The sequence below is a fragment of the Cuculus canorus genome, chromosome 7, assembly GCF_017976375.1.
Source record: "Cuculus canorus isolate bCucCan1 chromosome 7, bCucCan1.pri, whole genome shotgun sequence".
In the NCBI taxonomy this organism is placed as follows: Eukaryota; Metazoa; Chordata; class Aves; order Cuculiformes; family Cuculidae; genus Cuculus; species Cuculus canorus.
This window is the reverse complement of record NC_071407.1, coordinates 25,254,576-25,276,658: the sequence shown is the minus strand read 5'-3', so window position 1 is coordinate 25,276,658 and position 22,083 is coordinate 25,254,576. Positions and strand designations below refer to the sequence as shown.

Here is a 22,083-nt window from a genome sequence, read left to right as displayed (position 1 = left end):
AAGACTAGAAAGAATTGGAAAATCCAAGTCTCAGAATAATAGGTTTACACTCATCAGGTTGTATACGGCTGCCTACCTTCCTCCTTCAGTTCCTGGCACAAAAGGCATTAGAAGATAACATAATGTGGAAAGTAACAGCTACTTCTTTCCCTGCAAACCTTTCTAAATAAGGTTATGCTGGTTTTCCCACAAACTGAATAATAAAATAGGACCACTTTGCTCTGAAAATGGAAAAGAGTGCTTCATTCTCTTGTAACCAGAGAGAACTCCATCTGGATAGCACCGGCAAAACAGCTATTACTATTGTAAATAAAGACTTCATTGAGTTACAGGTCTTGAGAGAGGCTTTTGAAGGGTTAGCCAAGTTTTTCCCCAAAGTAAATTCAACTAATAACATTTCCAACCTCAGTGAGAGCAGCATGGGTGGGAAGCAATAGTCTAGCCAAAGTGGCGAATTCTTTGCAGAATCTGATCGGTTGCAGAAGGAAAGACGGTGGACACAGTCTGCAAGAAAAACAAGGAAAACAATAAGTTTTTCAGAGAGCAGCAACACAGAAAACCAAAATGATAATTTAGGATTATCAACACAAATGTGGAGCTAAACCTTTGTAATAATCAGTCTGGATAAATAAATATAGACAATTAAAAAAAATAAAAAGAAGGAATACATGCCAAAAAGTTTCACGTTTCCTTCTAGTTTAGCAGACTAATTTAGCTTACATCTAAGTTTCTGCATAAAACAATATTTATAGAGCAAACCAGAGTTTCAGCCCACAGTGTTTCTATTTGTCAGATAGCAGTTGACCCACAGGAGTGAAATGTTCCCTTCTGTTATCTTTAGGGAGCTGACAGGAGACTGATAAGTTACTGATATCAGTGGAAACAAATCTAGATTGCTTAGGCTATAGTAGTGGGCGAGAGAAAAGGCAGGCATCAATTCAAAGAACATATTTGCTGGCACATGAGTCTGGGGAGAATTCTGGGTGTGCTCTGTGTAAAGCTACTCTGCGGGACAAACTATCTGCTTGTTAGAGAAATGTTTTGGAGACAGGATGAGATAGTTCTTAAGACAAAGAGCAAAAATTTACATCAGACGTCCAAAAATTATCTCCCCAAAACAGTGTTTCTGTCCATAAGAGGTCTAATTCTAAGATGCTGAACAAACTCATTTCAACAGCTGAGCAAAAACTGACAACTCCAGCACAAAGCCTGAGCTTTGCTGTTACAAAAAAATGCACACTCCCCACTACTGAGACTAAGTAACTGATAAGAACCAGCAAAACAATTTGCATTTCTATTTGGGATATTTAGCTCTGTCATATCCTGCTTGTCTCAATTTCAAGTTGTAGGATAACAATTTTAATACACACAGAGGAAGTAAATTAACATTGCAGAAGCATGAAAGTATCCAATAATCTATTCAAATCCACCTCACAAAATTATATTAATTAGCTAAGATTATATCTATATATCTTGGGGTAACATGAGACTTCTATTATCTCTGACCCCAGGCTTTTTGTCCTCCAGGGTCTAAAGCACTGGCCATGCAGTTGTGTTAATGTTAGAGGAAACGTGCACCAGCTGAAACCCATACAGCGAATCCCTGAAAATACCTATTAGTTTGTCTGCGCAGAGCACAGCAACTGCGATCAACAGCTTCACCTTCTGCTGTTTCAGACAGCATTAGAACATCACAGCAGCACCAGGTAATTTCAAAGTACTACTATAATCACTAACTTTATTTTCACTAACAAAGATCACCAAGCATTCAGATGGAAAGGAAACATGACCTGAATCCCAATTAACCATTTTTTGTTGTTCTTTTTTTACAGACGTACTCTCAAAGGGATTCTAATTTGCCGCAGTCTGTAGATAGCTACCACATAATGCTTCCAGAGGCTTAAAAAGCCTTCCACGTCACATCTTAGCTATCAAACAGCTGTAAAGAGCAGCTGATGGTTTTTGTTGAACACAAACAGATGCTTTGCCAGTGTGCCACACACAAGCCCCTCTCAGCATAGGCACTTATATGAACTCTTCTGCTTCCCCACCAGCCTAAGCACACTCAAGGTCAAGTACATAACAGTTCAGGCTCTGTTACTTTGGCCTAGACTCTCAATGATCTAAATCCTCTTGCCTCCACTCCCGCTGTGTCTAATTAAAACACTGAACTCTCGGTTGCAGTTCACGCTGTGCTGGAGATCAGCTCACCCAGGCTGTACCCAGCCCAGCCCCAAGCTCTGTCGAGTGCCATTGCGGGAAGCGCAAAACGAAGGAGCTGAAGACGGATGGGGTGGGAGACGGAGCAGCTCCTGGGGTAACCTGGCGGCTACACAGACAGAAATAGATCACCTCAGCGGCCACTCCTGAGGTAGCTGCCAGGTAATGTTTATGCATTAGCCAGCCTGCTCCCTGTGCTCCTTCCTCTGCCCTCCCGCTGGGCTATTTCTGACCACTTTGCTTCGTCTCTGCCTGGTCCTAAGTTCTCTTTCCACTAATCACCAGGCTGCACAATCACATCTCTCTCAGCAGCTCTTTCCTGGTCTTAGTAACCGACACCAGCAGCACACTTTCTGCATCCCGGAATGGTGTAATTTCTTCTTCTGAATTCCAAGCACAGGCTTGTGTCCTATCAGCTTCTACTAATTCACTTTCGTAATGATAGTTTAAAGAAAAGAGATTATCTCATGATTCACATGACTTCTTTGTCCTCACTTCTGATGCTTCTTATTCCTTGAACACACGCACTGAACCTTCCATTCGCCTTCTACGTATTTTTATCCTCTAATCTTCTATTTCTTCTTTTCTCAGTGTTAATTAGAAGAAACCCTAGATACGCACCGCTGTGATACAGAAAATTATCCCTTCATTATTGAGTAGGTGGTGAAAAGCAGTATCCAAGGAGAAAAAAAAACATAAGGCACTTACAGAAATAAAAATACTAAATTACAGGGATGAATATCTGAATTAAGAAATAATATTTCTGTTATCTTTAAAATGAGCTCCAGTGGTGGGACTGAATTAAATAACAGTTGGGACAGATAATTTAAAGCATTTTGCTACATCTGGACGGACTATTGTAGCAGATATTTGAATATACTTAGAGCTTTTTACCTTAAAACATGGTGGGATTCCCTAAAGCCTGCCATTAGAAACATGTCATTCTGAACTCTGCAAGGACTTTGCTTCAGGTGATAATTCTTGCTCCTATTCATTTCATCCTTAACACTAACTAGAATATCCATGCAGATGCAGCAAAACAGCAGGTGTAAGTATTATCAGCCTCTATCTTCAACACATATGGAACCAATCACACTTTAAGGATCTCATTAGAAAAAAAATGCAAAATAAGAGGTGGAGAATAAGAATTCCCCATCTGTTTTCTAACAATCTGAATTAATGTCTTGCCTCCAGAGCTTGTGGTGCATGTGAATCTTGTTAATCTATTAATTTGTTCATAATTTCACGAGGTTTTTCATGCCTTGGATTATCTTTTAATAGAAATTGTTTCATGGGCACTTCTCTTCCCATTCATGATTACACAATGAATGGCAACTACCACAAATTCTCTATTAAATAGTGGCATTATGAAAGTATTTAAATTGCATGGAATTTTAAGTTGCAGCTGGAATTAAAGAGTTGAGAAGCCAGTAATAGTTAGCTGTGCTGTTGGGGAATCTTGTTGGACAGGATCCACCATGTGATTAAATATGCAGGAAGCAGGATGAAATAATGCATGCACGTTCTTGTTCATTCTCTGCCTAGAAGCATGTGCTGGAAGTATGCTTGAAGAAAAATTGCAGCTAAAGATGTGAGGGATCTGCAATAACAAAGGAACTACTGCCATCCTGGTACAGTATTATATTTCCTCCTACATGTGTTTGAAAATAAGTCCTAACCTGGGGAGTTTTACTATATTGGCTGTAAAATAATACATGTACTGTAAATTTTCAGAGGAATGGCAGCGGAGTGATTAGATTGGCTTCTCTCTCTGGCAAGTATTCCTTCACTTGCATCTGTCTGTGACCTTGAGGTAATTAAGAGGAAAGGAGAATAGGCTGGCTAGCAATCCAAAATGGGATTTACTTCCAGCTGTTTCTCTGTTTCATTAGAGATCTCCACCTCACGAGTCCCTCATATGGTAACTATTATCTATATTCAAAGGCTTCATATACATGGCTGATGTACTGCTGAATGGAGAGAGGTATGCAGATGTTAAGTAACACAGACCTCTGCTTTACCACGGATCGTGGTGACTCGCGCTCAGCAGGGTGCTATTCAACAGATGAATAGCTTCTCAGACATTAGCTGCTCCTTCACAGAATGAAAATGTTGGTCCAGTTTCAAGTAATTATCTCATTTAATTGGTGTGGTTTGCAACATTGATTTGCTAAAGACATTGGCTGAGTAATTCCAATTTGGGAATAACCAAGTACTTCCCCATGAGTATTATTCTCTGGAATATAATCTACCATGGGCTCACAGATCTAGTTCGCACTTTTATGTGACTAAAATGGGTGTATGTAAAGTTACATCAGCAAACGGATACATCCTTCTGCAATAGAAAATATGGCACATGTTATCAGATCACCACCTATGTAATACAATATTGAGAGTCAAGAGTCTGTTCCTGAGTCCCTAATTTAGCTGGGAATGTGATGGGCAGACACACTGCACACCATTTTTCATAGGGGTTTCTGAGGCACAGCCAGGCTTCACAAAAATATATGAAATCTGCCAAATGAAAGGATCTAACAACTAGTTAAAAATACGAAAAACACCAACATCATTCTCTAACATTCCATGTGATCCACCTTTCCCTTCAGCCAGCTTTCTGATTTAGTTTCCTCAGAGATGATTGCTCAGGAAGCTGAAGCCACAGATGCAGAACAGCCTGAAGCCCTGGGGTGGTTACCTAATGCTGGCAAACAGAATCCAGCCTGGTGTGTTGACACCAATATGACACAGGAGAGCCAATTCCTGTAGCTGACTCACTGCTGGCTTTAGGCGTAGCACAAAATGTATTGTTTTGTAGAAGGCTGGATCAGGGTTGTCTGCTGCATGACACGTTTGTTAACTCCTCCTGGGAAGGTGCAAGTAGAGACAGAGCTGGTCTTGATAGCACCTCACACTGTCAAACATGTGATGTAGGGGTGTTTTTTAACAGCGTCAAATCTATGGCTTTATGACAACAGCAAAAGAACTTCATGCTTTTTGACGTGCCTTGCAAATCAAGATAATAAACACTAGTACAAGTTGATCTATAATAGACTGGAGAGCAGTTTGCACTGGCACAGAACCTGAAGTTAGTCACACATTGAAGGCTGCAGCCCACAAGACCTGTAACCCCAACCGAGGCTGCCCCATGCACAACAGACGCATGGGGGCTCAGTGAAGACTGTCAGGGATGCGGTGCCAGGAGTTACTACTGTCTAGAGCTTTAAACAGCAGTTCCTACTTCATTCTGCTGACATCCACTGCAAGAGGCTTTGCATCTGTTCACCCAACACATGTGCTGGCTGCAGAGCAAGCTTCTGCTTCCCTTAGAAGCAGCACAGAATCATAGAACAGTTTGAATTGGAAGGGACCTTAAAGTCTGCATACCTGCTCTGCAGAAATAAACCTCTCCAGGTAACAAAACTTTTGCCTCCACATCTATCCAACCACTGTTTCAACCCAGCAGCCTGAAACTGAGTAAATTCAGCATGAAAATAATTGACCTCTTCTAAAACGATCGTGGATCAAGCCTCATTTTGCATAAGCTATTCAACAGCCTTCAAGTAGCAAGAACTTCTGGTCATGAGCAGCTAGCGGGTATTAAGCATATGATGAGACCCCAAGGAATGCCCACAGTCCCTAATGAACACAAATTTTCTCTCAGGGACAGGTAGGCAGGACACATAAACCTTGCACTTATTTCACCATCCACCAGTGTTATATCCAGAACAGAAATTATTCTCTTTCATTTCCTTCTTTTCAGTGTAAGGCACTTTCCTCTACCTACAAGGATGAATTTTCTACCATATTTTTGTTCCCTGAAGCAATCTCCAGTTAATTTCTCTCTGTCTCACCTAAAGTTCCAAGAGACTGCAGTACAGTGCACTGCAATTTTTGCCAAGGTCATGCTCAGCTATTTCCTCTGCCAGCAAGTAGTGCAAGATTTCATACCCAGTAACAATCTGATCTTTTTCATGGCACATGTGTCCTCTGCAGACACATGCCCTTTGTTTATTCCGTACCTTCACCTTATGCACTCAGAGGGATCACTGTGCACTTATTTATTGTTTTTGCCAAGTATTTGACTTAGCCTAAGAAAAAGATACAGAAAGATTGTACAACAAATCCCACTCCCAAAATAGACTTAATTCTTGTGTTTGTTCTCCCTTTCCCCAGACTGCCTGCTGACAAGAATTCACATCCCTGTTCACTGGTATGCTTTCTTTGGCTGCTGGTATCTTGGGAACATCTCAACTGCTGGATTTTGTGCAAATGTATATTTATGTGATCTCACTATATTCTCATATATGGACATTTCCAAATGGGCTGAAGAACGCTTTCTCTGGTGGTAATCAGTTACTGACTGACTTTTCAGAAGACATATGTTTTTCCTGTGAGGATAGTGAGTCACTGGCACAGGTTGCTCAGAGAAGTCACTGCTGCCCCATCCCTGGAGGTGTTCAAGCCCAGGTTGGATGGGGCTTTGTGCAACCTGATCCAGTGGGGGGTGTCCCTGCGCATGGCAGGGGGTGGAACTGGATGATCTTGGAGGTCACTTCCAACCCAAACCATTTTATGACTATGATTCTATGATTCTTTCTGGCTGCATTTCCCTGAAGCAGAAATAGTTTTTCTCTCACTTCAAAAACAACCCCTGGAGTATAATAGTAGACCAAACACTCGCTATTTTGTTCCATTCTCTTGGCTGTCAGACCAGCACCTCACTATGGTCAAACATAACACAAAAGGCAAAAACAAGAAGCAAGTGCCTTGGAGGGACAGAACTGTTCTAGATGTCTAAGACCATTTCAGGAGGATCCATGAGGAAATGTGCTGCAAAGGGGGTATGTGACCTCAGCAGTGGTGGTCTGGAATAGAAACTGCATTAACTTTTTACAGTCTGTTGAAGGGGAAGCGATTCAACGAATGTTCATTGCTTTTTAATAGCGTAGTGCAGAGGACGGCAGGGAGCACACAGAAAGACATCCATGAACCGGTGCCCTTTGCAATACAGAGAATGCATCTTAAGATTCTGCTTAAGAAAGGACGAAAGTAAAGGACAAACACATTCAGAAAACAGCAGCCAACTGTTCATAGATATCCTTCTTCTACCCCTCAGCATCCTCTCTCTAAAGTGCAGGCAACATGCAGAAAATCTCTCGCTTCAAAAATCATAGACTACCACGTCAGTGTCCACGTTCAAACAGAATAAAACAGAGAATGGACTCACTGTTACCCATCACAGTTCTTCTCTAAATACCTGTTCATAACAAAATTAAAATGTACGTATTTTTTTCAGCAGCAATGATTAGATTTATTCTCAAAACAATTAATAAAATGTGTGGTATTGCTACATAGTGATTTAAGCCAAAGCACTCAGAAAAACACTGCCACTCTAGTTCTCATAGCCAATTCTATTTTTAATTCATAACGTGAGCTTATTAGCACCAGCTCTGATGGGCCAATACACATTGAGGTTCTGAAATATCTTTTGCTCAGTGTCTCAGTGAAGTCCAGATAATTTCCAATCACAGAATCTTTATTACTGAGGCTATTTTGCCATATATTGAGTTTACAATCTAACCTGATTTGGAAGTCACGGAGGATGATTATACTTTAAACTCCATGATAGCATTTCTATAGGCTCACTTCTGGATATCTTATTCAAATAACTTGACTTTCTGACTGCTAGAGAGGTGGTAAAGACTCAGGAACTAAGTTCTATTTTGCAGGTTTTTATCATCAATAGTTAGACCACTGTTTTTCCTGGATAACAACCTTTAGGATCACGTAGAGCACCTTAGTGGCCTTGCACATTTACTCGTAATAGTTTGAAGAAAGGTAACTCAACAATACCAGGAAGGAGATACCTTAACTCTTTGGACACCAGTCTAGTGGAGTCAAAGACTGACACCCAGTCAGCACTCATGAACCCTCAAGACAAACACTTAATATTTAATTAAGATCCTGCTAAAATCACACACTGCAAAAATAAACACTATTCTTCACAAGATGTCACCGAATCTAAGAACTTATGCCAAACACTGTCCAAAATGACAAAAACTCAGGCAGCTCCTACAATGCTGAGCAAAGACAAGTCACCACAGAAAGGTGCCACCTCTCACAGTCATAGAATCACAGAATCACAGAATGGTTTGTGTTGGAATGGACATTAAAGATCATCCAGTTCCAAACCCATACCATGTACAGGCACACCTCCCACCGGATCAGGGTGCCCAAAGCCCCACGCAGCCTGGCCTTGAACACCTCCAGCTATGTGGCATCCATAACTTACCCAGGAAATCTGTGCAAGCACCTCCCCACCCTCACAGGAAAACATCCTACCCCTGCTCATTCTGATAAGGAGGCCCTTCCCGAGCCTTTTCAGTACAGGCCCCTTTTCAGTACTGGAAGCTGCTCTAAGATCTACCTGGAGCCTTCTCTTCTCCAGGCCAAACAACCCCAATTCTCTCAGCTTCTCCTCATGTAGTAGGTGCTCAAGCCCTCTGATCATTTCCGTGGCCTCCCTGGACTCATTCTAACAGATCCATACCCTTCCTGTGCTGAGGACTCCAGAACTGATCCAGGTGGGGTCTCACAAGAGCAGAGTAGAGCAAAGTAGAAAACCAACATGGTTGGCTTTCTGGGCTGTAAATGCACAACTCCTGTCGAGCTTCTTATCCATCGACAAACCCAAGTCCTTCTCTTCAGGGCTACTCTCAATCGGTTCTCCACTGAGCCTGTATTTGTGCTTGGGATTGCCCTGACAAGTCACCACAGATATTTGCCACTTTCCACAACGCTGCCACGTTTCCTCTAGCTGGACTTTGACCTGCTCCCAAAAGAAGATTTTTCTGCAGGCTTAAAAATGAACAAATAACGGAAAATGCCCCGTAAGATCACAACATCTAAAGATACTGTGTTTTCCAGTGTTCCTACTTTCCCCGCCCTAGATGAAACCCTACAGGGAGAGATTCATCTAGCACCCCTTCCTTCTCCTCTCTCCCTTCCTTTTCTTGCCCTACTCGCCATATTTATAGGATTTAGAGCTGTTCAGCACATTCCAACTGTAGACTATGTAAATAAATACAAGGGTAAAAAAAAATCCTTCAGGGAGCTTGGACCACTGCCAGCTTGCCTGAGTAACTGGACTTTGCATGGAGCTGGAAGGGTGGATTTTAAAGGGAGGGAAGCAGAAGAGAACAGCTCAAGAATTTTGGCTCAGCTTGGGCATATTTCCTCCTAACTTTGGCTAAACCTCAGCACGAACGGCTGGACGGAGGAGTTGATGTGAAGCTCGGGAGGGAGGCTGTGGAGCACTAGGACTACAGCAGAGCTTGGAGAGGCTGAAGCCATGCTTTTCCTTTGGGCGCTGGGGTTTATTTTAGTCCTGCAAGAGCGAGATCTTTTAGGTGAGTGATTCTGAACTTGCAAAGCAGAAACTGTGGCTTAACTGTAACATGGTCAAAGACTTTGCATGGGGCAGGAGAGGGATGTAAATAATTGTTTACTCTATGGAATTTATATGAAGGTGACACAGATATGTGTCAAAATTCTGTGGGAATATTGCTTTTAAGAGGAAAAAAATATTTTTTATGCTATTAAAGTACATTCTGAAGGCATATTGCTCTGGTAGAGATTTTTCACTTCTCATGGGAGATGCTATCATTGTATTTTCAGAAATTTAGAACTGCATTCAGGGCTGCAGCCAGTGCCCTGCATTTCTGTAACTACTATTCTGGCAGCCTTGATAACATCAGACTAATCCCCTCAGAAATTAGATAAAAGTTCAAGGTGAATAGAGAAAGATTTTCCTTTATTCAAACTCTTATTTTTAGATTTTATGGTAACAGAACTGCACTTTTTTCTTTTCTGCTCTGGATTACTTCTTCCTGAGATTTTGGGGCACATAACGCCTTCTCCAAATGCCTTGGGAGTACAAAATCAAAATGCAGAACATCTGATAAGCTTGCATCTGATTTTAGTTTCATTAACAACAGATTAGTGCTGGAATAACCTGCACCACATCGTAGCTGGTTGTGACTGAAAGCTATTCAGTTTGGCTAGTTCAAGGGCTTATAGTCCCCATGTAACCACAAGCCTGGCTCCCCAGGCTGTTTGCATTAGGTGATTTCTGCTAGCTGAAGTCCAGCTTTATTTTCCCTCTGCTCTTACTTCTTGAAAACGCACAATGTTTGTATTTCATGGCAGACCAGTAAGTTTCCATTACAGTCAAAACGTTTACCGAAAAACTGTTGATCCCTTCTGCTCCCAAGTCCCAGTCACTCTTCCTTGCCCTCTCTCCCATATATCTGGCTTTGTAAAGTTTATCAGTGATGAACTGAGATAGCAATGCCCCAGCAAGGGCACTCTGAACTCTTTCACTCCACAGATACTCACTATCCTATTGCGAGTTTTACGAGCATCACAAAAAAACGTGAAATTAAAGAAGAAAAGGAAAATGCTGGAAGAATGCTGGGAGACCCCATCACTCTCTACAGCTATATGAAAGGAGGTTGAAGTGAGGTGTGGGCTGATCTCTTCTCCCAAGCAACAAGTGTTAGGACAAGAGGAAATGGCCTCAAGTTTCACCAAGGGAGGTTTAGATTGGATATCTGGGAAAATTTCTTTACCACAAGAGTGGTGAAGCATTGCAACAGACTGCCTATGTCCTTCAGGACATGGTTTAGTAGGCTGGTGGTGTTGGGCTGATGGTTGGAATGGATTATTTTAGAGGTCTTTTCCAACATTAATGATTCTATGAATGTTATGCTTATTCTCCAAAAAGTATGGTTTTAAGCTGAAACCGTTAGTGAACTCGAATAAAATTCAGCTAAAAAACCAGTACTTGAATAATAACTGCAGTGGAGACTAGCACCCAGTATCATGCCAGGTGGTAACTACTCAGTCAAGAAATTGTTTTCACTGTCTCTACGGTGTACTTTATATAAGATGGGATATTACAGGTCTGTCATGGCCAGGGTTGTGCCCTGGCTGGCTGACAGGCTTTTAAAAGTCATCCCCACTCTCCTACTCAAAGGCAGCCAGGGGAGAGTCTAACTTACAGATCCTCCTCCAACCCTCACGGGTTCCTTTTAAAAATGGTTTGGGGTTGGCAAAAGTAGAATTTATGTTTGAATTCAGCCATTAATATAAACAACCTGATATTCATTAAGCTCAGCCTTCAAACAGCTCAAGAAGAGCGACTAGATGCAACCACACACTCCTCCCTAGTAGCTGCAGTTTCTTGTTCTTTACTCTTGTTGCTGGAACAGTTTGTGGGGTGCTGCTCCAATATAGCATACGATGTAGCCTGGGCTTCTGAAGCATCTGCCCCATTTAAACATGTTTCTGTTCTTACAAAAACCTCTGGGAAAATCATTCTGAGGGGTGCAGCACCCCAGCAGCAGAGGCTTTGCTGCGTGTTTATGCGTGGCAGAGAAGTGACCTGGAGCCCTCAGGTAGACAAGTACCTGGCAAGCAGGCTGGCCCAGTGACGTGTTCCATTGAGCTCAGCAAACCAAATATTGAGCATTGCGCTAGGGAGGCAGCAACAGCAGAGCTCCAGTGGATGCACTGCTGCTCAATACTCCACGCTGTGGATTGATTTGGTTTTAATCAGCAGAAGTTTCCTTTGGTTTTAACTCCGAGTTTAAGTCAACCAAGTGTAAGAATGTTTTAGTTCGTTCAGCCAACATATGACTTCTCAGAAGATTTTGGATCCTCTGATGTCCACATGAAATATCAAAGCTGAGAAGATCTATAAGCCAGACTGTTGCCCAGAAACTAGAGGGAAAAAAAAGAAATCCTTTCAGAACAGCCTAATTTTGCCCAAAACTGACCACTTGCATTCTCATAGAACAGCATTTGGCCACCGGCAGATTAAACTACTGCACTGTAGAATTAAATGCACAATAAAAATCTACAAGAGATGTCCCATCTTAACCCAGGCTTTGACTGATACTTCTCTACTATTAAGCTAGTAGTGGTTTAACCTATAACCCCGTCCTAGGTATTCTATGTCCTTATAGAAGCCTACTGGCATTGTTGTGTCCAGTGCAAGGATTACAGTCTTCACCAATAGTCATCTCTGAGCTCCAGCATGGGAGGAGAAAGAAAGTTTGTTACAACATGCACCCAGATGGAGGTGTGTTTCTTAAGACCAGGAGGTATCTGAAGGTGGGGGTTCTTCACAGAAGAAAGCCTTTTAACAGATTTTATATCTCTATGAAACCCCTTGCCTTATTACATTTAGTTAAAAGAAACTTTTTTAGGTCTGTGGACTTCGCGACCTCCATCTGTAAAGCAAAGGTTAATATTAAACTCCAAAAAAGTCAGGTTTTTAGAAATACAGGATTCCTTTCGTTCACCTGCAGGACGCGGCTATATTTCTAAACACAGCTGAGCTGCTCTGTTTGAAGCATTTGTGAGTCTTCACCATGAGTGCTGGGATCTAGTATGTATGTATGTATTTATATGTGTGTGTGTATGTATGTGTATCACCATTCTGCATCCTGAGTTGTTGTAGAACATGTAAACTGTCTGCCAGAGGAAAATACATTTTCAAAAAAGTATTTAGATTTGTTTAAATCCTAGGAAAAACCTAGAAGGATAGTCTTTCATTGTACTTTCATATTTCTTTCTACTACCGTAACTTACTCATACACAAACTACACAACCACAGAGCTGATTAAGAAATCACAGACTCACCTCACCCACTCCCCTTGACCGTAACTCCTATTACTGCACACAAACTAAAAGCCACGTTCTCATGAAGTTGAAAAACTCTTTATTCCCACATGCCAGTGGTCATCCTTAAACTGATGGTGGCATCAGATAAGTATCTTACCTCCTCCATTCTCAAACCAGCCTTAAGCTCACTCATTCTACACAATTTACATTCTTTACATATGCTACAACACGGCTTCTCCTCTTCCTAAAAGGCTCATCGCCTTCTCCAGACACAAGTATGTGCTGTACAGCTACTAGTTATGATCTTCCTAATGCTTTGTTTTAGCCTTCAAAACAAATACATGTTTACACAGAGATAAATACACAATAAAGGAAAACTTTTGTTTAAAGCCCAGAGCATCAGGGTATCCTGTCACGAGTTACAACATGACTTAGAGTAACCTACCTGCAAATTACGTAGCTTGTGTCTCTCATCAGTCCAGTTCCCTGTAGTCATTTTCTGCCACAGCCACGTGCACAGGAGGACACTCCCTGGCTGCTTATTCAGAATCCCAGCATGCTGGAAACACGTTCCAAGCCAACAGTTCCCTCACAGGAGCATTTTATTGTTATTTTCCTTCCTTTGAATGAAAATATACAAAATTAAAGTCTTACAATCACAGATATAGTAACACAGCAGAAGAAAAGTGTTTTTTCAAGTAGTAATTTACTTTCTGGCAGACAGCCATGGCAGAGGCCCCAGATTGTGCTGTGCCTGAGAAAGAGTGCCCAGTGGCACCACGAACTATCTGTGGCCTTGTGCACCCTCTCTCAGGCTCCACTGCTGGGTAAGTGAGAGCTGATGCTCCCTTGTGAAGTGAGAACAACATAGATTCTGATAGCAAAACGAGGCACAGAAATACATAGCAGCCATCTCCTAATCAGGAACAATTTCTATCAAGTCCTGTTTCTGATTCTGCATATTTCACAAGGACAACTGAGGCACAGTATCATAGAATCATACAATTTATGATGCTGAAAGGATGCCAGTGCAATTAAGGGTTGGCATAACTGGAAACTAAGTTTGAAGAACTCCCCCTCAAAATTAAATTTGACTCACAGTCTTGGTTTAACAAGGTCTTAGATCTCAAAGCACCGATACTGATATTTTAGTATCAGTTCAGGTTTAAAGTAATTGAACCTTTCCTGTATTAGGCTGCAAGTTAACTTCAGCAACCACTTTTGTAAGCCATGTAATTTCTTGGGCTAACACTTCAAAGTTATGTACGCATGGTAACATGAGTTCCAACACTCGTATTTAGACAATAATTTAAGCAAGGATCAAGAAATCCTTTCAGAGGTCTGTTGCGTTATTCCCAAACTCATTAAAGGGTTCACCATTTGAAGATTTTTCTTATTGAACATAGATGTATTACTACCCCCTTCATTTTCTCATTAAAAGCTCTCTGGCCACCGTACGCTATACACTCCAGAAATAAACATAAGGCAGCACAAACAAGCACACACAGCATAGTGTCTTTTCTTGAAGAGCTATGCATGTTCTCCTTTATTCCCCTTGGTGTATCACCTGCTGTCAGGCTTTCTTATTTGGCATTTGGTTCCTGTTTCAACCTCATTTGTCTTTCATTTGGCTTGTGGTCTGCTTTGATTTACCCAACCCACTCTGCTGAGCACAACGTGAAATCTCAGTTAACTTCAAGTGAGATGGCCAAGACATTGAAACACATTTCCTATACACTTGTTCAAACTGTCAGAAATTGAAAATACCCACACATTTTAAGTATGTTTACAGCATACAAAGGAGAGTTTACTTGAAAAAGCTGTTAGTTTTACAATTTACCATCATTGTTTTCTGCGTTATTCATGCGCTTTGAGACACAGGCAAGTAAAATTCTGATTTACATTTTACAAATGTTTCTTCAACAACAGGAGAGCAAGTACCTGGAAACATCCTAAAAGGCTGTTACTCCTCTGCTTCCATGGCATGCAGCCTTCCATTCTTCACTCCCTTTGCATGCTATTATTATGTGAGGCAGAGATGCTGCTGGAGAGCCAAAGGCAGACTGTGTCATTGTCTTTCACCAACTGCAACAGAGAAGAGCAGTGTTCATAAGCAACATGTGATTCTCTTTGAGCCTATGGAAATTATTGCTTCAGCTGAACTGTCTGGCCATAGTGAACCAGATACGCGCCTTATTTACAAGGGACCAGATGTGTCCTGCGAGCAGCCCATCCCAGATACAAAGGCTGTGGGTTAAGAGCTAAAGCCACACAACAAAATAATGGTTTTCAGCAGCCAAAACCTCAAACCAGGGCTCAGAAAAGAGAAAAAAACTACACTGACCAAAGCAAAAGCTGCCCAGCCAGCAGCAGCACCCACCCACCCCAAGTACCCTGTTCTGGCGTGGTGGCAAAGAGGCAATCACAAGTGCGAGAGCACTCTGCTCCGGTGTGACAGTCACTGACCGGACACGGACACGCAGGTCCTGGCTGAGAGGGTTTCTCCTGGTCAGCCCTCAGCCAGCCCCATGCTGTGAAGTCTGGGATCTAGACAGGCCTCTACTAACTCTTACCACTCACTAACAACAGCTGTCGGGTGCCTCCTGAGGCACTTGGGCTTGGACTAGTTGTCAGATTCTTTTTAGGCATTGCACTAGCCTTGTGGTTCTGGGTAACATCTTAGAGTCCTGTCAAATTAGGACAGGACACTTCCTCCTCCTTTGGCGAGCCCATTACAGTCTATAAAGCAGCAGTGTGCTCTGAGGGCCAGAAAGCTGTCTCTCCCTGTCAGAATTGAAGAACCAATCACCCCGAGGAGTCAAACACTACCAAGTCCTGCACTTCGCAGCAGCCACTTTACCTCGTCCTCCAGAGGTGTACATGTGCACAAAGCTGTGCAGTGTTTTGCTGACCTCACAGTGAGAAGTAACAACCTTATATTGGCTATGCATACCTACCCCAGCACACCCTGCTTTGTGGCCATTTATCATCTCTAACCTCCCTATCTACATATACTCACCCAGAGCAGCAGCCAGCACGATGCCGAGGTTTGTGCAGCACAGGATCCGTTTCATACAAAATGGCTTGGTAGGCACGGTGGTGTTGGGCTGATGGTGGGACTTGATGATCTTAGAGGTCTTTTCCAACCTTCACAATTCTACGATTCTGTATTGTTTCAGCCGTGATGGAAAAATCATATAAATAAGCAAAAATTCTGAGAAGTAGCATTTTTCACTCGAGCACGAAGTTAAAAGGGAACCATATTCCCAAAATACCAACAGCAGCAACAAAGTGAGGAAAAGGGCAACAGCAAAGCACCTGTTGTTGAAGCCCTGACGTATTTCAGCAATATTCTGTGGATAGGCAGATTAATTAGTCGGGATTCCGTCCTAACAGCACCACCTCCTGGTCAATGCACCGACCAAATCAAAACCCTGTTACAAATAAACAACCAAAAAGTCCCTCTTAAGCTCTGCCAAACCAATTTCTAAATATTGCCACACTTAGTACATCAGACCACATTTTTATCTTTTCCTCCTCTCCACCCTCCAATTTCAAGGGTGTCATTCCAGGTCAGAGTACATAGAATCATCCCATCGAACTGCGATGGCTACAATCCTTACTGACGCGTTTGCCATCACCTGATACGTACACCCCAGAAATCTCGGCACTGTGGCACTTCCAAATCACCACCATCACACAACAGAGCTGAAGGCGGAACTGATTGCTTCTTATGTTTCTTGCTGTTCATTATAACACAAGCTGACAATTTGCTCTTTGTTACAATCAAACGACAACAGAATGAGTTAATGTTGGTTTCTCGTTGTCATGGCTTCTTCAGGCCTCAAACAAGAACAAGACCTAACTTTACCAACACAGAGTAAGATATGTTATCCCTTCAGTGGGTTTAAAATACTCTGCTACAGTTTTATGCACACATATCAAAAACTAAAAGTTACTCAATGTTGCACAGAAGTTACGAAAATGAAATTGGCTCTGTTAAGGTAGGGACACCAGCAGGTACTGCCCTTTCATGAAGCAGAGCCAGTAGAATGAAACGTTCAAAGAGCAAGAGCTCACAACCACTGAGAGGCAAACACAGATAACGGACAGAGAAAAGTGACTTCAAATATAGCACTGTATTTGAGTAGCTTGGTCAGCAAAATACTGTCAGCTGCACACACGTCCATTGTTTCTCTTCTTATTGCAAATTCAGACTGTACAGATGAGCTTCTGGCACAGTGGAATCACCAGCTTGTATCCATTCAGGGTGTAAATGGACAAACTTAGCTGTTCTTCAAAGCTTTACCATACCAGCTGCTTCTGGTTGTCCAAAGGGAACTGATGAGTAAGGCAGATCTTCCCAGTGCAGAGGTTTTATACTTGTAGAGAGTGAGTTACAGTCAACAAACTTACCCTACACAGGTAGGAAAAAACAGATTGTGTAAAACAAACACACATAGAACCAAACCAAAACAAATACCCTTGGCAAGAGAAAATGCCTTGTTCCAACCACCCTTGACAGCACGTGCTGACAAGGAGACGTTGGCAGCAGTGGGGTTTAGCTGCAGTTATAGTGAGAGGGGTTCAAATTCTAGCTGGGACTCTCACATTAGTTTTCATAAACAATGTTCTTTAGCATGCAAAATACCACTTCAGAAGTCAGAAAGGACTGCTATTAAAAAGCTCCTGCTAATTAACTATGTCCATTTCTCCAGTTGCTGCAGACCCTGTCAGCGTGTTACCTGGAAGTTTGGGAAGAGGGAGCTGGTGTAATGAACAGGATACAATTCACGAACGGTTAGATATTATTGAAGAGGTAAGAGCTGGCTTCTGGACCTTATCAGACTTCTGCCTCATCCATTTGTCCAAAGAAAGGAAAGGAGAATGACATTTCTAGACACCATCCCTTCTCAATTTTATTCTGTTCAAAGCCTGACTATTTGTTTCAGATGTCATCCTTAAAGGCATTATTACCAGAAAGATATTATCTTGATGAATTCCAAACAACTGATTAATCATTCATTGAATATCAGCCTTTTCTAAAATGTTTATAACCATGTCTTTAATAGAAAAACATTAGAATTGATACTTGTAAAGTTTCCTCTCTGTTTAGGGCTAGACATGAATTCTGAAGATGACTCCAAGACTGATAGAGTTGATTCTGCTCACTCCTGCAGACAGTAGGGAGCTAAATGAACTCTATGACTGGGATTCTAGGAAAGCCACAAAGTTTTCATCTTTTTTTTACCCCGATGTCTTAAGAACTCATGAGATCCATGTCCAGTGCTAACTACTTCCAGCTGGGTACCGGTACCAGCCGAACTTCATGGTGTTGGTCCTCAAATGGCAACATTACCTCTCTCTTGCTCTAGTACCAGCCCTCTTCTTCCCATCCCCACCAGTTCCTCTCATCTTCTATGTACGTTCTTTTCTTGGCTACGACGGTGGCTTAGAAATGAGAGAGAACTAAAACCAAATTAATGCAAAGCTCCCTACAAGAAGTCAAATTATGGCTGATTCTTTATACAGGGGTGCTGTAATTTAACTCTCGCAAAACAATGTTTTAATACTTCATGCCACTAGAGATCAGCATAACACAAGAAATATTTAAATCTTCAATGCACAACATAAATTAAATTAGTTGTTAGCAGTCCAGAAGACCAACCGTATACTGGGCTGCATCCAAAGAAGTAGTCGAGGGTGGGAATTCAGCTTCTCTGCTCTGGTGAGACCTCACTTGGAGCCCTGCGTTCGGTTCTGGAGTCCTTGGCACAGGAAGGACATGGATCTGGCTAGAGCAAATCCAGAGGAGGATTTCCCAAGGAAGGGAAGGACATGCTGACAGAGTTGGGGTTGTTCAGCCAAGATATGGGAAGGCTCCAGGAAGACCTTAGAGCACCTTCCATTACTGAAAGGGGCTACAGGATAGCCGAGTAGGGGCTCTATTAGGGAGTGCAGAGATAGGACAAGGGGGCATGATTTTGAGCTGAAAGAGGGGAGATTTAGATTAGATATTAGGATGAATTTTTTTCCTGTCAGGGTGGGGAGTCACTGGCACAGATGGCCCAGAGAAATCATGGATGTCCCGTCCCTGGAGGTGTTCAAGGCCAGGTTAGATGGGGCTTTGAGCAACCTGATCCAGTGGGAGGTGTCTCTGCCCATGGCAGGGGGTTGGAACTGAATGATCTTTAAGGTCCCTTCCAACCCAAACCATTCTATGATTCTATGATTATTGGACATTAAACATGCATACTTGATACAATTCCTCCTACTTGACCCTTTTACTACCTCCTTTCACCACTTCTCTCCCTTGTTTCCATTAGAAGGTAATAAAAACCGTGGAGCATCTAGAATCAGAAGTCAAGTCACTCCTCAACATCATCAGTGAGACAACATCGAATATCCCCATAGCTCCAGGAACTCCACTTATAGACATTTTTGATGGTAAGTATCTCACGGGATATAACCCAAGTTAAGAACACCATTGCATGTGTTATTACCAAATATCAGTTGAAGATTTGAGAATGGCAAGGTTCACATAAGACTTACTGCAGAGTTTCCTAAATCAAATTGCACACACAAATGCCAAGATTCATGGATATCCAGACATGCAGAGGTTAGCTCACGGCCAGAAGTTCCCTTTTCTCAAGCTTAGTGAATTACTCAGGTTTACTGCATTGTCATTCATCAGCCTGCATCTGCTGAGTCTCCAGAAGCCCGACTTCATCCATATCCTTAGTCAGCATTAGCAGATGATCTTTGAATCCTCACAAAGTCTTACTCACTTGTCGGCTTTTGTTAGTGGACAACACTTGTGAAAATCTTACCCTGAGAGGTGTCCTGACGCAGGGGGAGATGGTGGTCACAGCCTGCTGCAATCCAGGAGAGCTCAAAAGGTCTTAAATTAGGATCATTAGATGATTGTCTTTTGTCAGTATTTTTCCATTCTGGTCACAATTCATATTTAGGTAATTCTGGTATTTTCTACCAGCTGTGCAATTCCAGCACTTCCCAGACTGTACACATCTGATACCATCCAGCTCAGGTTATGATCCAGGCAGCAGGTATTCCAGGGGCTGGCCATCAGGGAGGGCCTGACTGTCCCCACTCACTGCCCTTGCCCGGCAGGAGTTCCAGATGCAGCCAGTGAGTGCCTCACTGCTCCAACTCGCTGCACTTGTTCAAAGGCAAAGACACAATGGGAATGTCCTTGTCTCCCCAAACATGCATGACTTACCCCGAGACCACAGAGTGGCCCAGCTGAGCTCTGCACTATCACAAACGCACTTACAGGATAGAAGGTGGGATCGAAGTAGGCAGCAGTAGTTTATATTGGCTTTTTATTCTTGCAGTTGGCTCTATGGATCTGGTCACCATCCTCACCAAATTTGTTATTCATTAAAATTGCCAGTTTTCTGTGAGGGACAGCTAATACGTACAAATTAAGTTACTCCCCTGCAATGACAATTTATTTAAAGGAAAAGTAGTCTAGTAAGCATTATACTGAATTTAAAATGGAAGCCCTAAGTCAACCTCTGCACATTTGCAGCACAGCTATAGTAAGTACTACTCACATGGAGCTTGCAACAACTGCCAAATGGCTCAAGAATTGCAGAGCACTAAGACTTTGGTGAATCAAAGTGACGATTCCCCACTTTAAAGTAGCAGGATTCATGTTTTAAGTGATGTTTAGCTACAAAGATTGATATTGATCTTATAACCAAAAATAATTACATCAATTCTTCTCTACATAGATACCAGCTGAGATCTGCAAAGACAGAAAACAGCTGAATGTAACAGGATGGTCGTCATAACAGTTGCACTTTTGTTCAGTTAATAATCTTATCCTTCCAGAATTGGAGCAAGGATGAACAATCTACAGCTGCAGTTTGCCTTTGTGTTCCTATGCTTTACAATAAAAAGGTATTTCCTTTAAGAAACTGTTTCAGAGCTTTATATCTTAAACCTTTCAGCAGCCCTACTTAATCAAAACTGCATTTCAAGTGCAGCACTCTGTAAGGAAACAAAATCAGGTGGCATTCGGAGCTTGGGTCTAAGCAGAGCTAACAAACTGCCCTTAATTCAAAAGCTTATGTCTTCCCTAGCAAAGAAGTGAACCCTTGCTGTTGGTGTAAATCAATGAAGATTCACTTTCAGCTGCAATTTCCTCTCAAGATAGCCTTAGATTAGCCAGATAAAAATGAGTTTGTGGAGCAGTCTGGCTCTGGACACCATCACATTGCTGCCATTGACTGAGACAGGAGCCCTATCTGCACGTCCGAGTCAGAACTAGGACTAGTCAGAATTCATCATTTTGATGCACAACCACCTTATTCTGATATCTTCCCACTCTTCTCCCTTGCCAGAGGCACAATGCAACCCAGAACTGATTCCAACATCCACTCCTCAACTTCCCCACAGCAACATAACTTCTTCAGGGAAGAAGGACCTTGCCTGACGTTTACCAAATGGAGGGAGAGCGTGTGCGTATGTGCAAACTCCTTCTCTTATTTCATATTATTGATTAACAAGCAGTCTATTTTCACTGATCTAGCTCCAAAGCTCTTCCCCCTTGTACTTAGTTTTTCTTCACATGTTTCTATTTTGAGAATGACAGGCTGAGGAGACATCACCCATGTCAACAGAGAATAAAAATTCAGGTTCCTAGAGTGAGAGAAATTACAACAAGCAAAACAAAAATATCGAGAGATAACTACAGATTTCGTCTATCGTGTACAGACAGTACAGATCATCAACCCCACACAAGTCCCAAACTCCTGCCAACACAACCGTTTCTGAATAATTATGTGGATTCAATCAGAGAACTTTTACGGAAAAACTAAGTTACATAAACAGAGTCATCACTCACATGTAAATCAACCAGAAAGCACAGTCTGTGAAGACTTAGAAGATAGACAGCTTTAATTTCATAATCTCTTCTTACATACATACATTTAAGGCACAATGCAAAATGTTAAAACATTAACAATATAATCTTTACTACTGTGAAACATTACTACTGCCTTGTGACAGTCACCCTAGCCAAAATGAAATGTGGAACACCTCCTTCTTCAAAACAATCAAGGAAAGAACACAGAACTTGACAAAACTTCTTTAAAACAGTTGTAACCCGACACAAAAACTCATGGCTGTTCTGTCCGTCTATCGGGC

General features: G+C 42.1%; 1 protein-coding gene and 1 long non-coding RNA gene across 3 annotated transcripts; one reads left to right on the top strand and one right to left on the bottom strand.

Annotated features, from left to right (window-relative positions):
- Window positions 1-403: 403 nt before the first annotated feature.
- On the bottom strand, window positions 404-16,601 carry LOC128852686 (uncharacterized). Of its 2 annotated transcripts, none has more exons than XR_008450661.1 (4): window positions 15,929-16,601; window positions 14,851-14,994; window positions 13,355-13,529; window positions 404-504 (listed from the first exon to the last, which is right to left on the bottom strand). It is a non-coding gene; the product is annotated as an uncharacterized LOC128852686 (long non-coding RNA). The 2 variants fall into 2 exon arrangements; XR_008450660.1 differs by lacking the exon at window positions 404-504 and adding an exon at window positions 11,296-12,003.
- Window positions 9,269-21,972, top strand: PLAC9 (placenta associated 9). Its single transcript, XM_054071501.1, has 5 exons — window positions 9,269-9,629; window positions 17,628-17,728; window positions 19,236-19,356; window positions 20,667-20,835; window positions 21,279-21,972. The coding sequence occupies exons 1-4, from the start codon at window positions 9,572-9,574 to the stop codon at window positions 20,675-20,677; spliced, it is 291 nt and encodes a 96-aa protein (XP_053927476.1). The 5' UTR covers window positions 9,269-9,571; the 3' UTR covers window positions 20,678-20,835; window positions 21,279-21,972.
- Window positions 21,973-22,083: the final 111 nt, after the last annotated feature.